General features: G+C 45.9%; 1 protein-coding gene across 2 annotated transcripts in view; it reads right to left on the bottom strand.

The window, feature by feature from the left end:
- The window catches only part of arfgef3 (ARFGEF family member 3), a 140,757-nt gene that overhangs the window by 70,915 nt on the left and 55,775 nt on the right, over positions 1-14,067 (bottom strand). For both annotated transcript variants that reach the window (XM_078557463.1, XM_078557464.1), the window contains exons 12-14: positions 10,363-11,294; positions 6,429-6,595; positions 1,832-1,997 (exon numbers count right to left, since the gene is read on the bottom strand). In XM_078557463.1, the coding sequence (XP_078413589.1) occupies positions 1,832-1,997; positions 6,429-6,595; positions 10,363-11,294 (1,265 nt within the window). The remainder of the gene's footprint in view (positions 1-1,831; positions 1,998-6,428; positions 6,596-10,362; positions 11,295-14,067) is intronic.

Raw genomic sequence — 14,067 nt, 5'->3', positions numbered from 1 at the left:
CTCAATAAATTAGAGCAAACAGAACTCATGACTGAAACAACCACAATGCCTCCTGATGAATGCTGGGTAATCTCTACAGCAAGATGCATTAAGTGAAGGGTAGTTATGTTACATAAATTATGAGTGTAAAATCAATCCCAGGCACTTACAGCAGTGCGGTCCCGAGGTGTGATTGACAGGAAAATTACCCAATCATCTCCATTCTGGCTGGAAATAGTGGTGCCACTGTAAACATCCCGCTTAATATAGAAAAACATCCCACAGCTGCCAAATAACCAGCTGCTAAGCTAAAGGAGGAGTGACTAGGAGGTGGGGGAGGGAGGTGTGACCAAATGATTGGTCAAAGAGAAGAATTTTAAGGTGGTTCTTCAAGCTGGAGAAGAAGAAAGAGAGGATTAAGGAAGGGGTTCCTGGTTGTGAGATCTAGGTTTCTGAAGGCTTGAGTGTCAAAGTGGGGGAGAAAGGGGTATGAGGGGGTGGGGAGGATACATACAAGAGGCCAGAGTCTGAGTAGCCAACCTCATTAAGTGACATTAGAGCTTCATGTTTGTCATTATCATGTAAATGTGTCTCCAGTCCTGGGCTGCTCATCATGTAGGATTACTGAAATCTAGGAGACTGCAAGGATTGCGTACAACATGCTAGTGCACTTATATAAAATGTTGGAGAACTTGCACACTTCCTGTCCACAAACTTCACTTCCTGTAGTCGCAATGTTTGCTCCCACGTTTCATGGCAATATTTCACACTGGAAGTACATATGTGACCAAAATTATAACGGGAATTCCCTATGTAAACAGAAACTGGTGTAATTGCAAGGTGCGGCCATTAGATGGAGCTGTAGCTGTATCCTGTGCTACTCTATCCTCTGAAACAGCAGAGCAATGCCACAGGAGATCTACGAGTTTGTTTCTAAGAATGCAGAATGAGGTTTCAATTTCCTTTCCAAAACTGTCCACATAAAACAACAACAACTTGCATTTAAGTAGTGCTTTTAACATTGCAAAAATCCCAAAGTGCTTCACAGGAGCGATTACCAAACAAAACTTGACTGAGCAACATAAGGAAATATTAGGTTAGGTGGCCAAAAGCTTGGTCAAAGAAGTAGGCTTTAAGGAGCACCTTAAAGGAAGAGATAGAGCGATAGGGAGGCAGAGGGGTTTAGGGAAGATTTTCAGAGAATGGCAGATACAAGAACACAAGAAATAGGAGTGGGAGTAGACCATATGGCCGGTCAGCCTGCTCCATGCAATATGATCATGGCTGATCTTGGACCTCAACTCCACTTACCCACCCGCTCCTCATATCCCTTAAGGGATTAAAAATCGGTCTATCCCAGCCTTAAATGTATTCAACAATGCAGCACCCACAACCCTCTGGGATAGAGAATTCCAAAGATTCACAAGCCTTTGAGTGAAGTAATTTCTCCTCATCTCAGTCCTAAATGATCAGCCCCTCATCCTGAGACTGTGGCCCCCGTGTTCTAGATTCCCCGACCAGTGGAAACAATATCTCAGTATTTACCCTATCAAGCCCCTTCAGAATCTTGTATGTTTCAATTAGATCACCTCTCCTCTAAACTCTAGAGGCTATAGACCCAATTTACTCTGCCTCACAAGACAGGACAGCCGTCTCATCTCAGGGGGCAATTTAGGCAGCTGAAGGTGCATCCACCAATGGGGGAGCGATGGAAACCTGGGATGCGCAAGAGGCCAGAGTCTTTCCTCATGCTCTCCATCTTTAGAAGGAGTGTACATTTGGAAATAAAGATTCATTCCATGTGTGTCATTCTCCCTCTCCATAAAACCAAGATCAATTGTGAACAACTCACCAGTTAGCATGATGATGAAGGGCAGACAGTGTTCCTCTGTTGTTCCCCAGTACCCGGCTTCTCCCAGCAGGTTCCTGTCAAGCACCTGGTGATAAAGTTCTTCAATCCATGCTTGTGACAGAACCATCAGAACTCGACTGCTTTGCACCTGCCTCACAAACTCCTTCTGTGGAAACACAACCAAACACCCCAGAATTATAATGGCGTTGTGTTTATAACACAACTCAAGAAGCTTGACACCATCCAGGACAGAGCAGCCTGGTTGATTGGTACCCTATCCACAAACATTCACTGCCTCCACCACCAATGCACAGTAGCAGCAGCGTGTACCATCTACAAGATGCACTGCAGCAAATGCACCAATCCTCCTTCAACAACTCCTTCCAAACCCATGGCCACTACCATCTAGAAGGACAAGGGCAGCAGGTAGATGGGAACACCGCCACCTGGAAATTCCCCTCCAAGTCACTCACCGTCCTGACTTGGAAATATATCGCCGTTCCTTCACTGTCGCTGGGTCAAAATCCTGGAGCTTCCACCCTAACAGCACTGTGGGTGTACCTGCACCACATGGACTGCATCAGTTTGAGAAGGCAGCTCACCACCACCTTCTCAAGGGCAATTAGGGATGGGCAATAAATGCTGGCCCAGCCAGCGACCCCCACATCCCGTAAATGAATAAAAAGAAACAAGCCAAAAAGATGTTCTGCCTACTATACAAATGAGTAATGTGGTATATGAATTTCAGTGCCAGGTACGTAGGCCCTATGTCCAAACAACGGGTGGATCATATCAAACAGCACATCCCTTCAGCTGTTCACAATAGGCAGAGTACTGACTGTACTCAACCAACCTGTGCTTGTAAAACTCAGAACATAATATCTAACATCAGGTGCGATTTGTGGTTGGACAGCACACACTGAACAATCCTGAGTGTGCTAAGAATTACACTATCAAACATGTCAAGACGATCAGTTGGGGCCCACACTTTACGCTTGCTAGAAGCTGCATATATTCATATGCAGGGACCCATCTCCTGCAGGCAAAAAGGAAATGTCCAGGCCTTGTGCCTTTCTGATTTAAACAAAAGTGTATGGGGCAATTGTTTCCTGGTGCATTCTCCATGGCAACACCTCGGCCAATCAGAGTTGACTTGCCAGCCAATTAACACCCATTTCTCATGCAGTATCAAGTGTTGTTCCCTTTGAAATTTGGTATTCTCACATCTGCCCTGATGAGAGTAAGGTGAAAGGCTTCGCCAACATGCCTCTTTTTACAGCAATACTTAAGTCCTGTATGAGCAAGCCACATTTATAAACATTCGGAAACATGACATTTCATCAAGCGAGGTCACCAGGCACTCCTGGGCCACACACTGATTGTGGATAAGATTCTTACTGTTATGAAGTTTGGCAGTCATCAGGCTGGGGACCATTAGTACTGCTAACAAAACACTTTCCATTTTAGACATCGAGCATTCAAGCTGAAGCACATCGACATGACAAGTAATGTTCCTTCGCTGACTGGCACTTACTGACAAGAGTCCTGACCCATGCCAACAGAGACTCTTTCTTAAAGCAATAGAGCTCCTTCCTATAGCAGCAGAATCCTGCCCTATATCAGTAAAATCCAGTCCTACACCAGTAGAATCCAGTCCTATACTTACACAGTCCCTTCCTATACCAACACCAATGGGCACTAATCCACAGAGACCTTCCTTTTACTCACAATGTTGCTCCCAGGACCATCATTGACATTGATATCTGTCCCTTTACCCATAGAGTCCATCCTGTACTTTCACTGACTGCTATTATCTAGAGTCTCTCCCTATACCCACTGTCTCTCCCTATAGGTGGTGCCCTCACAGTGTAATCCTCCCTTTCAACCATTGACATTTAACAAATAAGGTTTGAAAATGAAGGGGACTATACTTTTTGCTCATCACTTTTGGACCTGATCATATTTCTTAATCTTAAACATTAATCAGATGGACCCTTGCTATCCAACCCTTGCTGGCCGGCAATACACAAGTTACTGAGAATACCGTATCAATTCAAAAACCATTGATAGTGCACACCGAATCTGGGCAACATTTTCCAAGGGAAATCTCATCAGTTTTTTTAGTTCTTTTATATCCATCACGGGATACAGGCAAGGCCAGCACTTATTGCCCATCCCTAACTGCCCTGAGAAGGTGGTGGCGATGGTCCTTTCTTCATGAACCGCAGTGTAGCGATTTGATACAACCACTAGATCACTTTAGAGGCCAGTTAAGAGTCGAGACCATTGGTGTGGGACTGGTGTCACGTATAGGTCCAGACCGGGTAAGGAAAGCAGGACGTCTTTCCCCTATGACACCCCGATAGCTTTCACTGGTTTCTCCAGGCTTTTCAGGGCTGAATTCAAAATTCGCAAGCTGCCAAGGTGAGGCCTGAGCTCAAATTCTCCGGATTATTAATCCGGGCCACCGCACGGCCTGTTAAATAAATGGGACTGTAGCGGCTGAGTGAGTCTGTACATGGAGGCTCAGCACTAAAGCTCAGGTTGGTCACAGGAATAATTGTTCCGTCCTTGGTGGAGAATTTCAGCTGGGGTTTGGCAGTGTCGCTTGTTGACGGTCGAAAGAGTTGACTAAAAATAATGTCATTTCGGTAACGAAGACAGAAATCAGGTCCAAAATTTTCTTTTCCCTGAAAGCTACAGATAAAATCAGGCCAAGAGAAGTAACTGCAACCTTAGCTCGTCAAGTGGGGATAACTGTTATGTAGAATGTAAAATCCTGCAGGTGTTTAAAAGCTGTCCTGCACCCCATCCCCAGTTTATCCTGTCGCCTCAGCCATTTTCCCAGAAGCAGAACGGGGAAAGGGGGAAGGGGGCAACAAGGCTGCCCGTCCACAAGTGGTGGGTGGCCAATTAAGACCCTTTCGGAGCATAATGAGGCCTACTGTCGGAGGCCTGACTGGAATTTTCCTGAAGTGTCAGGGACTAGGCCAGTTGCCCGGAAACAGAGTCCCGGCAGCAGACCAGTGGGCCCGCGCTCCAGGCAGGATTTGAGGCCTTCCCTGCCTGCCTACCTACCTTCGGCAGCAGCCAAAGGCGGCCCTGTGGAAGGGTTCCCCATCCACAATGGTCGCCTAGCTGCTCAGGGCACTTTTTTTTTAAAGTTTAAAAAGTTGGAGAGAGGGCACCTCCTTCATGAGGTGACCTCTCTCTCACTTGCCTGAAAAGGCAGCCTGCTACTTCCGGCGAGCTGGAGAGCCTCTTATTGGCCCTCCGGCTTCCATAGCCCGCCTGTCACCCGTAATTGGATGATGAGCCCTCCCTCGTCCATTAACTGGCCAATTCAGGGAGAATCACTCCCAGGTAACTGTTTCCCTCACAGTGTGGGCTGGTGACCTCCATTACGGAGTCATAGAGTCATAGAGGTCTACAGCACAGAAAAAGGCCCTTCGGCCCATCGAGTCTGCGCCGGTCAAACAAGTACCTAACATTTCTAATCCCATTTTCCAGCACTAGGCCCATAGCCTTGTATGCCATGGCATCGCAAGTGCACATCCAAATACTTCTTAAATGTTATGAGGGTTTCTGCCTCTACCACCCTTTCAGGCAGTGAGTTCCAGATTCCCACCACCGTCTGGGTGAAAAAATTCTTCCTCACATCCCCTCTAAACCTCCTGCCCCTTACCTTATATCTATGCCCCCTGGTTATTGATCCCTCCACCAAGGGGAAAAGTTCCTCCCTGTCTATCCTATCTATGCCCCTCATAATTTTATACACCTCAATCATGTACCCCCTCAATCTCCTCTGCTCCAGGGAAAATAATCCCAGTCTATCCAATCTCTCCTCATAACTAAAACTTTCCAGCCCAGGCAACATCCTGGTAAATCTCCTCTGCACTCTCTCTAGTGCAATCACATCCTTCCTATAACGCGGGTTCCAGAACTGCATGCAATACTCTAGCTGTGGTCTAACCAGCATTTTATACAGTTCCAGCATAACCTCCCTGCTCTTATATTCTATGCCTCGGCTAATAAAGGCAAGTATCCCATATGCCTTCTTAATCACCTTATCTACCTGTCCCGCTACCTTAAGGGACCGGTGGACATGCACACCAAGGTCCCTCTGATCCTCAGTGCTTCCCAGGGTACTACCATTCATCGTGCATTCCCGTGCCTTGTTTGTCCTGCCCAAGTGCATCACCTCACACTTATCCGGATTAAATTCCACTTGCCACTGATCAGCCTATCTGACCAGCCCGTATGTATCCTCCTGTAATCTAAGGCCACCCTCCTCACTATTTATCACCCCACCAATTTTCATGTCAATCGCGAACTTACTGATCACCCCTCTTACATTCAAGTCTAAATCATTTATATATACCACAAACAGCAAGGGACCCAACACTGATCCCTGTGGAACCCCACCGGACACAGGCATCCAGTCACCAAAAACACCCCTCGACCATCACTCTCTACTTCCCGCAACTCATGAGACCCTGACATCGGGGCCCTGAAGCCTACCGGGTAAATCCTGTCTGAAGTGCCATTTATTCCTGAGGCTGGGAGTTTGCCAAATCTCACTTGGCTGAGTGCTTACCAGCGACGCAGGGACAGGTGCTGGCTTTTTCCGGTAGTAATCGCAGGCGATCAGCTTGAGGTTCAACGACAGCGCGTGGAAGGCCACCAGGTACAATCCGTCCGCGTTCATCAGTGTCTGGCAGCAGGAGTTCTCACTGCCATCCATACCAGGCGAACGCAAGAGCTCTGAAACAGACAGGCACACACGAGGCGGTCACCACAGGAACTGCTGAGCAACATCAGGAGAGTTGCAATCAATATTTGGAGATTCCAATTTTATTATTAAATAAAATAGAGAAACTTTCCCCTCTTTGCAATGGCTTGGGGAGAGGGGGGGGTGTCATTATTGGGGGTTTTATTTCTTTATTCTTTCATGGGGCATGGGTGTCACTGGCAAGTCCAGTATTTGTTGCCCAAAAGGAGGTTTAGTAGATTGATACCTGGATTGAGTGCATTGTCTCATTAGGAAAGGTTAGGCAGGCTGGGCTTGTTTCCACTGGAGTTTGGTAGAGTGAGGGGTGACTTGATTGAAGTATACAAGATCCTGAATGGTATCGACAAGGTGGACGTGGAAAGGGTGTTTCCTTTGGTGGGTGAGTCCAGAATTAGGGGAGGGGCACTGTTTTAAAATGAGGGGTTGCCCTTATAGGACAGAGAGGAGGGGAAGTTTTTTCACTTTGTCACTGAATATTTTTAAGGCAGAGGTAGATAGATTCAGGTTAGGCAAGGGGCTCAAAGGTAGATGGGAATGTGGAATTCGAAACACAAACAGGTCAGCCATTGTCTTACTGAATGGCAGAGCAGGCTCAAGGGGCCGAATGGCCTACTTCTGCTCCTATTTTGTATGTTCGTGAGTGGCTTGCTAGGCCACCTCAGGGGGCAGTTAAGAGTTAACCACATTGCTGTTGGGTCTGGAGTCACATGTAGGCCAGACCAGGTAAGGATGACAGGTTTCCTTCCCTAAAGGGCATTAGTGAACCTGATGGTTATTTACAACCAGCAATGATGGTTTCATGGTCACCATTGCAAGGCCAGCTTTATCTGAATTTCAGTTCCACCAGCTGCCATAGGGGGACTTTACCCCTTATCCTGGGCATTAGCCAGGGCCTCTGGATTAGTAGTCCAGTGACAATACCGTTATGCCACTGTCTCCCCATGGTCAGGAAGGTGTTATGATGTTTCACACACAGGGTACATGCTCACAGGTTAGGAGTTCTGACCATCAGAGGGATCTTTAATCTCCAGCAATGTCCCTGAACCTCTACCTCAGAGGTCCATGCTCTAGTCCACAGCTCTGACATTTCCATTAGAAAACAAGAACTTGCATTTTTATAACATCTTTCTCCACCTCGGGATGTCCCAAAGTGCTTTACAGCCAATGAAGAGCTTTTGAAGTGAAGTCCACATTGTAATGTGTTGTGAACAATGTATAATTTTTTTAAGTTGAATATATGTATATATTTGTTTGTTAATAAAGGTAAGAGTGTTTCAGATTCATTTAGGTTGTTAGTAAGCCTTTGTGCCTGGGAGTCTGGGTAGACTCCTGACTAAAAGGTCAAGTCTTTTAGGTTTGTTTGTATGTATACGTCATTAATGAGGTTTTACAACTCCTGAAGTTAAGGAGATGGGTTAAAATAGGTTAAAAGTTTAGTGGTTCTGGGGAAAAAAAATCACATAGTAAAGTTTACTGTTGCCTAGCGACAGTGGTAAAGTGACTCAGACACAGAGAAAAGACTTAAGGGAGAGTTTAGTGTGTGTCAGAGAGAGAGGATAGGAATTTACAGTTCTCTGAGAAGTAAAACTACAAGGCTGGTGGGAGAGGAGTGGACTGAATAGTCAGCTATAGGACTCAGTAAAGTAATCAGTTTAGTGGAGGAGTTACTGGGGGACTGAGTTTAGGGAACTCATTTGTTTGCTCTGCAGTTGGAGAAATAGTGAGTTTAGAGTATGGTTTTTGGGTGTCCAGGGGAGAGATCTGAGTTGAGTGAAAAGCATCAACTGAATGCCCAGGAATTAATTGGAAGATATCTGTTTGCAACTGTGCCAGTCCCAAGCCGTTGTGTTAAGCTAGTGGTAACTTCACTGGTTTATGTGTCTGTGAAGATATTGCTGGGGTAAAGGAACAGTGTGAATCGGAGTCAACTGCTTGTGTTTCTACTGAGATCTTTTCAACCTTTTTGTCTGGTGTAATATAGTTCATTTTTCTTGTTTAATAAATGTTTTATTCTTTGTGTTAAAAGTTCATCAGCAGACTCCTGTGAATTTGTTCAGTAACTTTCCTCCATGGTTTCGGAAGAAAAAGTTAGGCTCTATCAAGCCAGGTTTCACTCTGGGATCTGACTTGTCCAGTAGGAACATTAACTGGGATCGTAATAAACGTAGGAAACACAGCAACCGGTCTGTGCACATTCAGCTCCCACAAACAGCAATGTGATAAAGACCAGATAAACTGCCCAAGTGATATTGGTTGAAGGATAAATATCAACCAAGATACTGGGGAAGAGCTGCCCTGCTCTTCTTCAAAATAATGCCATAGGAGTTTCATGTCCACCTAAGAGGGCAGAAAGGGCATTGATTTAATGTCTCATCCAAAAGACGGCAGCTTCAATTGTGCAGCACTGCCTCAGTGTGGGCACAGGAAATGTTAACCTGAATTATGTATTCAAGTCTCTGGAGTGAGACTTCAACTGACGACCTTTAGACTCAGAGGTGAGAATGCTACCAACTGACTAACCAACCGATGGCTCGTCTAAGTGATAGTGATAGTTTGAAGTAATTTATTGATGATGTACAGAGAGTTTATAGACCTATTAGGGAAGGATTGAGACTGGCTTTTTACTATTTATGTAAGCGCATTAAAGGCTAAACGACTGTCCCTAACATGAATCCATTAAATCATCTATATTAAAGCACAGGCGAAGCTATTTGGCCCTTTGTGTCTATACCAATAGAGAAAAACTTGCATTTATATAGCGTTTTTTATGACCTCGGAATGTCCCAAAGCGCTTTACAGACAAGTAAGAGCTTTTGAAGTATAATCACTGTTGTAGGAGACACAGCGGCCAATTTGTGCACAGCAAGCTCCATCAAACAGCAGTGACATAAATGACCAAATAATCTGTCTAAGGGATATTGGTTAAGGGATAAATATGAGCCAGTACACTGGGAATAACTCCCCCGATCTTCTTCAAAATAGTTCCAAGGTCATCTTTTCTATCCACCTGAAAGCAGAAATGGAGCCTTGCTTTAATCTCTCATCTGAACCTCATCATCGGCACCACTGACAGTGCAGCACTCCCTCAGTACTGCACAGAGTGTCATTCCAAATTGTGCACTCAAAACACTGGAGTGAAACTTGAACCATCTACAAGATGCACTACAGGAACTCACCAAGGCTCCTTCGACAGCACCTTCCAAACCCACGGCCTCTACCATCTAGAAGGACAAGGACAGCAGACGCATGGGAACACCGCCACCTGGAAGTTCCCCTCCAAGTCACTCACCATCCTGGCTTGGAAATATATCGCCGTTCCTTCACTGTCGCTGGGTCAAAATCCTGGAACTCTCTCCCTAACAGCACTGTGGGTGTACCTACACCACATGGACTGCAGTGGTTCAAGAAGGCACCTTCTCAGGGGCAGCTAGGGATGGGCAACAAATACTGGCCCAGCCAGCGATGTCTGAATCCCAAGGTAGAATTGAAAGAAAGAACCCATGACCTCCTACCTCAGAAACATAAGTGCTACCAGCTGAGCCACAGCTGACACCTGAGAGACCAGCGTAGGGGATTGGAGCTATCGAATCTAATTCCTGCCTTTTCCCCATATGTTTTATCAAAGACAAGTTGGAAGTTGAGTTCACTGCAAATGGATAATGGTTTTCACTGTTTGGCCAATGAATACAATGGTGTACCTTTTAAATGTTTGGGGAGGGGGGGGTTAGGGGCACCGTACCTGACTGCAGACCCGAGCAAAACGTAGAGGCAAAACTCTGCAGGGAGGAATCAACCTCCTCCGGGTTCTGGAGAGACAGCAGGCGAGGGAGGAGGGTGACAAGCGACTGGACAAAGATTCGGGCACTGTGCTGGTCAGCCTCCTGGTTCTTCAGGACCTTCAGGGTCAGGGTGGCTCCGTGCAGTGACCTGTGACCCAGGCAATCCCTGGGCGTCTGCTCCTCGTCCGCCAGAGAGCAGTTATCGGAGCCAATCTCCGAGACGTCTGACCTCCCAGAGTCCTTTTCGGCTGCCATTGAATACTGATCGCAGGAGTCAAACTCAGTCCTGGAAATGTCCTGCTCATCGATGCTAAAATTACTTTCACTGTATCGGGATCCGGGTGGTTTACTAGTCCTGGGGTCGACCGATAGGAAGTTTGCTAAATCTGGGTAGGCGTGAATGTTGTTTCGATGAACTCCTTCCAACTGTTCCCCCTGCTCCAGGCCCAAACCTGACATTTTACTCAGCGCCTCATGAATATCGAGGCCGGTGGAATATTCCAAGTGGTTCCTCAGCAGCGGGGGGTTCTCCTCCGGGGTGGTTTGCCCCATACCCTCCTCCAGGGTGGTGCGGCCGGTGTCCGTGGTGACGCTGATGCTGATGTCGGGGCTCTTCTCGTTGCTCGACTCCCAGTGAGCCTGCTCGGCTGACAGGATGCGCCTCTGCCACCTGAAGTCGGCCTCGCTGATCTCCATGGACTCCCGCGTGGACTCGGTGCCGCCCTTCAGCTCCTCCGCGTGCCTCATCAGGTGACGCACCTGCTCCTCGTTCAGCCCCTTTCCCTGGCTCAACTCGTCCAGGGCACCGAGCAAGGCACAGACACAGGATACCGAGGCATAACAGGCCTCAATCCCTCCTTTCACGCAGGCCTCGGTCATTCCATCCATGATGCTGTAGAGAAAGGAAAATATAAGAAATGGTCGCTTGTTAGTACAGAGCCTGAGTATTGCTGAAAAAAAGAGACATGCTGTCAAAGCTTTTCATCTGGCACTCAACAGGACAGACACAAGAATGCCAAATTTCAAAGGCGGCAACAATTTATACTGCATGAGAAAAGGGTGCTGATTGGTTGTCAAGTTAACCCTGGTTGTTCAAGGTGTTGCCATGGAGAATGCACCAGGCAACGATTGTACCCCATGCTTTTGTCTAATTCAAATAAAGCACAATGACTGGACATGTTCCTTTTGTCTGCAGAGGACAGGTCTCTTCATATGAACATATGTAGCTTCTAGCAAGCGTACATGAGCCATACTGCGAGTCCGACCGATAATCTTAAATTGGTTGTCAGTGTAATTCTTAGCACACTCGGGAATTTTCAGCAAGTGCTGTCAATCACAGAATGGCATCTAACATTAGACATTATGTCCTGTGTTTTGGATGTGAGCAATTATCTGATCAGGGTAGCCATTATCCCACAGGATTGCTTTGACAGGCCCTATCTCAGCGTCAAGCAAATGGCTCGGGCCCTATTTACCAGTCAGCACCCTTTCCTCATGCAGTATAAGTTGTTGCTCCCTTTGAAATTTGGCATTCTTGCATCTGTCCTGATGAGTGCAAGACAAAAAGCTTCAACAGCATGTCTCTTTTCTCAGTAAAGATATAATACCGAGTTCTGACGTCATCCAATCAGCTTATCCTGAAAGGCCCTTGCTTATTCAAAGCAGAACATTTGGTGTGGGGACCATCAGAATAAGACACAAAATAAGAAACAAAAGAGACTCATCTATTTTGGACCTAGGAAAGATGGATTAAAAAGCAAAGAAATCTGGATTAGGTGACACAGGTTTAAGGTTTTAGGCAAGAGTTACAGGTGAAGCATGTGAGGAAGAACAGTTTTAGGCAATGAATGGTAACGACCTGAGACTCACTGCCCACGAGCATGCTGGAAGAGGAGACGATGGATGATGTCAAAAGGAAATTGAATGGGCACTTGAGGGAAATAAACTTGCAGGGGCCACGGGGATAGAGCTGGGGGAGAGGGGAGGGGGGATGAGACTGACAGGATTGCTCCATGAAGAGCTAGCATGGACTTGAGGGACCAAATGCCCGTCTTCCGTGTCACAATGACTTTAGAATATTCTCCACATGGCAAGCTGCTAGGTATTGTGTAGGGCCAGAGAGAGTGAGGGATTCGAGCTCAATCTCCTCATCTCTGTCTTAAATGAGCGACCCCTTCATTTTTAAACAGTGACCCCTAGTTCTAGATTCTCCCACAAGGTGCAACATCCTCTCCACATCCACCCTGTCAAGACCCCTCAAGATCTTAAAGGTTTCAAACATGTTACCTCTTACTCTTTTAAATTCCAGTGGATACAAGCCTAGCCTGTCCAACCTTTCCTCATAAGACAACCCACCTGCTCCTGGTATTAGTCTAGTAAACCTTCTCTGAACTGCTTCTAACGCATTTACATCTTTCCTTAAATCAGTAGACCAATACTGTACACAGTACTCCAGATGTGGTCTCTTCAATGCCCTGTACAACTGAAGCACAACCTCCATCCATTTGTAATCAATACCCCTCACAATAAATTATAACATTCTATTAGCTTTCCTAATTACCTGCTGTACCTGCACACTAACCTTTTGTGATTCATGCACAAGGACACCCAGATCCCTCTGAACCTCATAGCTCTGCAATCTCTCAACATTTAGATAATAAGCTCTTTGATTCTTCCTGTCAAAATGGAGAATTACACATTTGCTCATATCATACTCCATTTGCCAGATCTTTAACCACTCACTTAACCTATCTATGTCCCTTTGTAGCCTCCTTATGTCCTCTTCACAATTTACTTTCCTACCTATCTTTGTGTCCTCAGAAAATTTAGCAACCATACCTTCGGTCCCTTCAACCAAGTCATTTGTATAAATTGTAAAAAGTTGAGGCCCCAGCACTGATCCCTGCAGCACACCACTCGTCACATCCTGCCAATCAGAAAAAGACCCATTTATGCCAACTCTATTTCCTGTTAGCTAGCCAATCTTCTATCAATGTCAGTATGTTACCCCCTACACCATGAGCTTTTATTTTTTCAATAACCTTTGATGTGGCACTTTATCAAATGCCTTCTGGAAATCTAAGTACAGTACATCCACCGGTTCCCCTTTATCCACAGCACATGTGACTCCTTCAAAGGATTCCAATAAATTGGTTAAACATGACTTCCCTTTTACAAAACTATTTTGGCTGCCTGATTGTCTTGAATTTTCTAAGTGCCCTGCTATAACATCTTTAATAACAGCTTCTAACATTTTCCCTATGACAGATGTTAGGCTAACTGGCCAGTAGTTTCCTGCTTTCTGTCTCCCTCCCCTTTTGAATAAAGAAGTTATATTTGCTATTTTCCAATGTAATGGAACCTTCCCCAAATCTAGGGAATTTTGGAAAATTAAAACCAATGCATCAAGTATCTCAGAAGCCACTTCCTTCAAGACATTAGGATGAAGTCCATCAGGACCTGGGGAATTGTCAGCCCACAGCCCCAACAATTTGCTCAATACCATTTCCCTGGTGATTGTAATTTTCTGAAGTTCCGCCCTCGCATTTCCTGATTTACAGGGTCCTCTGGATTACTAGTTACTACACCATCTCCTTAGAGTTAGGAAATTCAGGGCTGCTGTAGGAAGCACTCCTTCACTCAAAGAATAGTGGAAATCTAGAACT

The sequence above is a fragment of the Cetorhinus maximus genome, chromosome 14 (assembly GCF_964194155.1).
Source record: "Cetorhinus maximus chromosome 14, sCetMax3.hap1.1, whole genome shotgun sequence".
NCBI lineage: Eukaryota > Metazoa > Chordata > Chondrichthyes > Lamniformes > Cetorhinidae > Cetorhinus > Cetorhinus maximus.
This window is presented reverse-complemented; position numbering and strand designations above follow the sequence as displayed.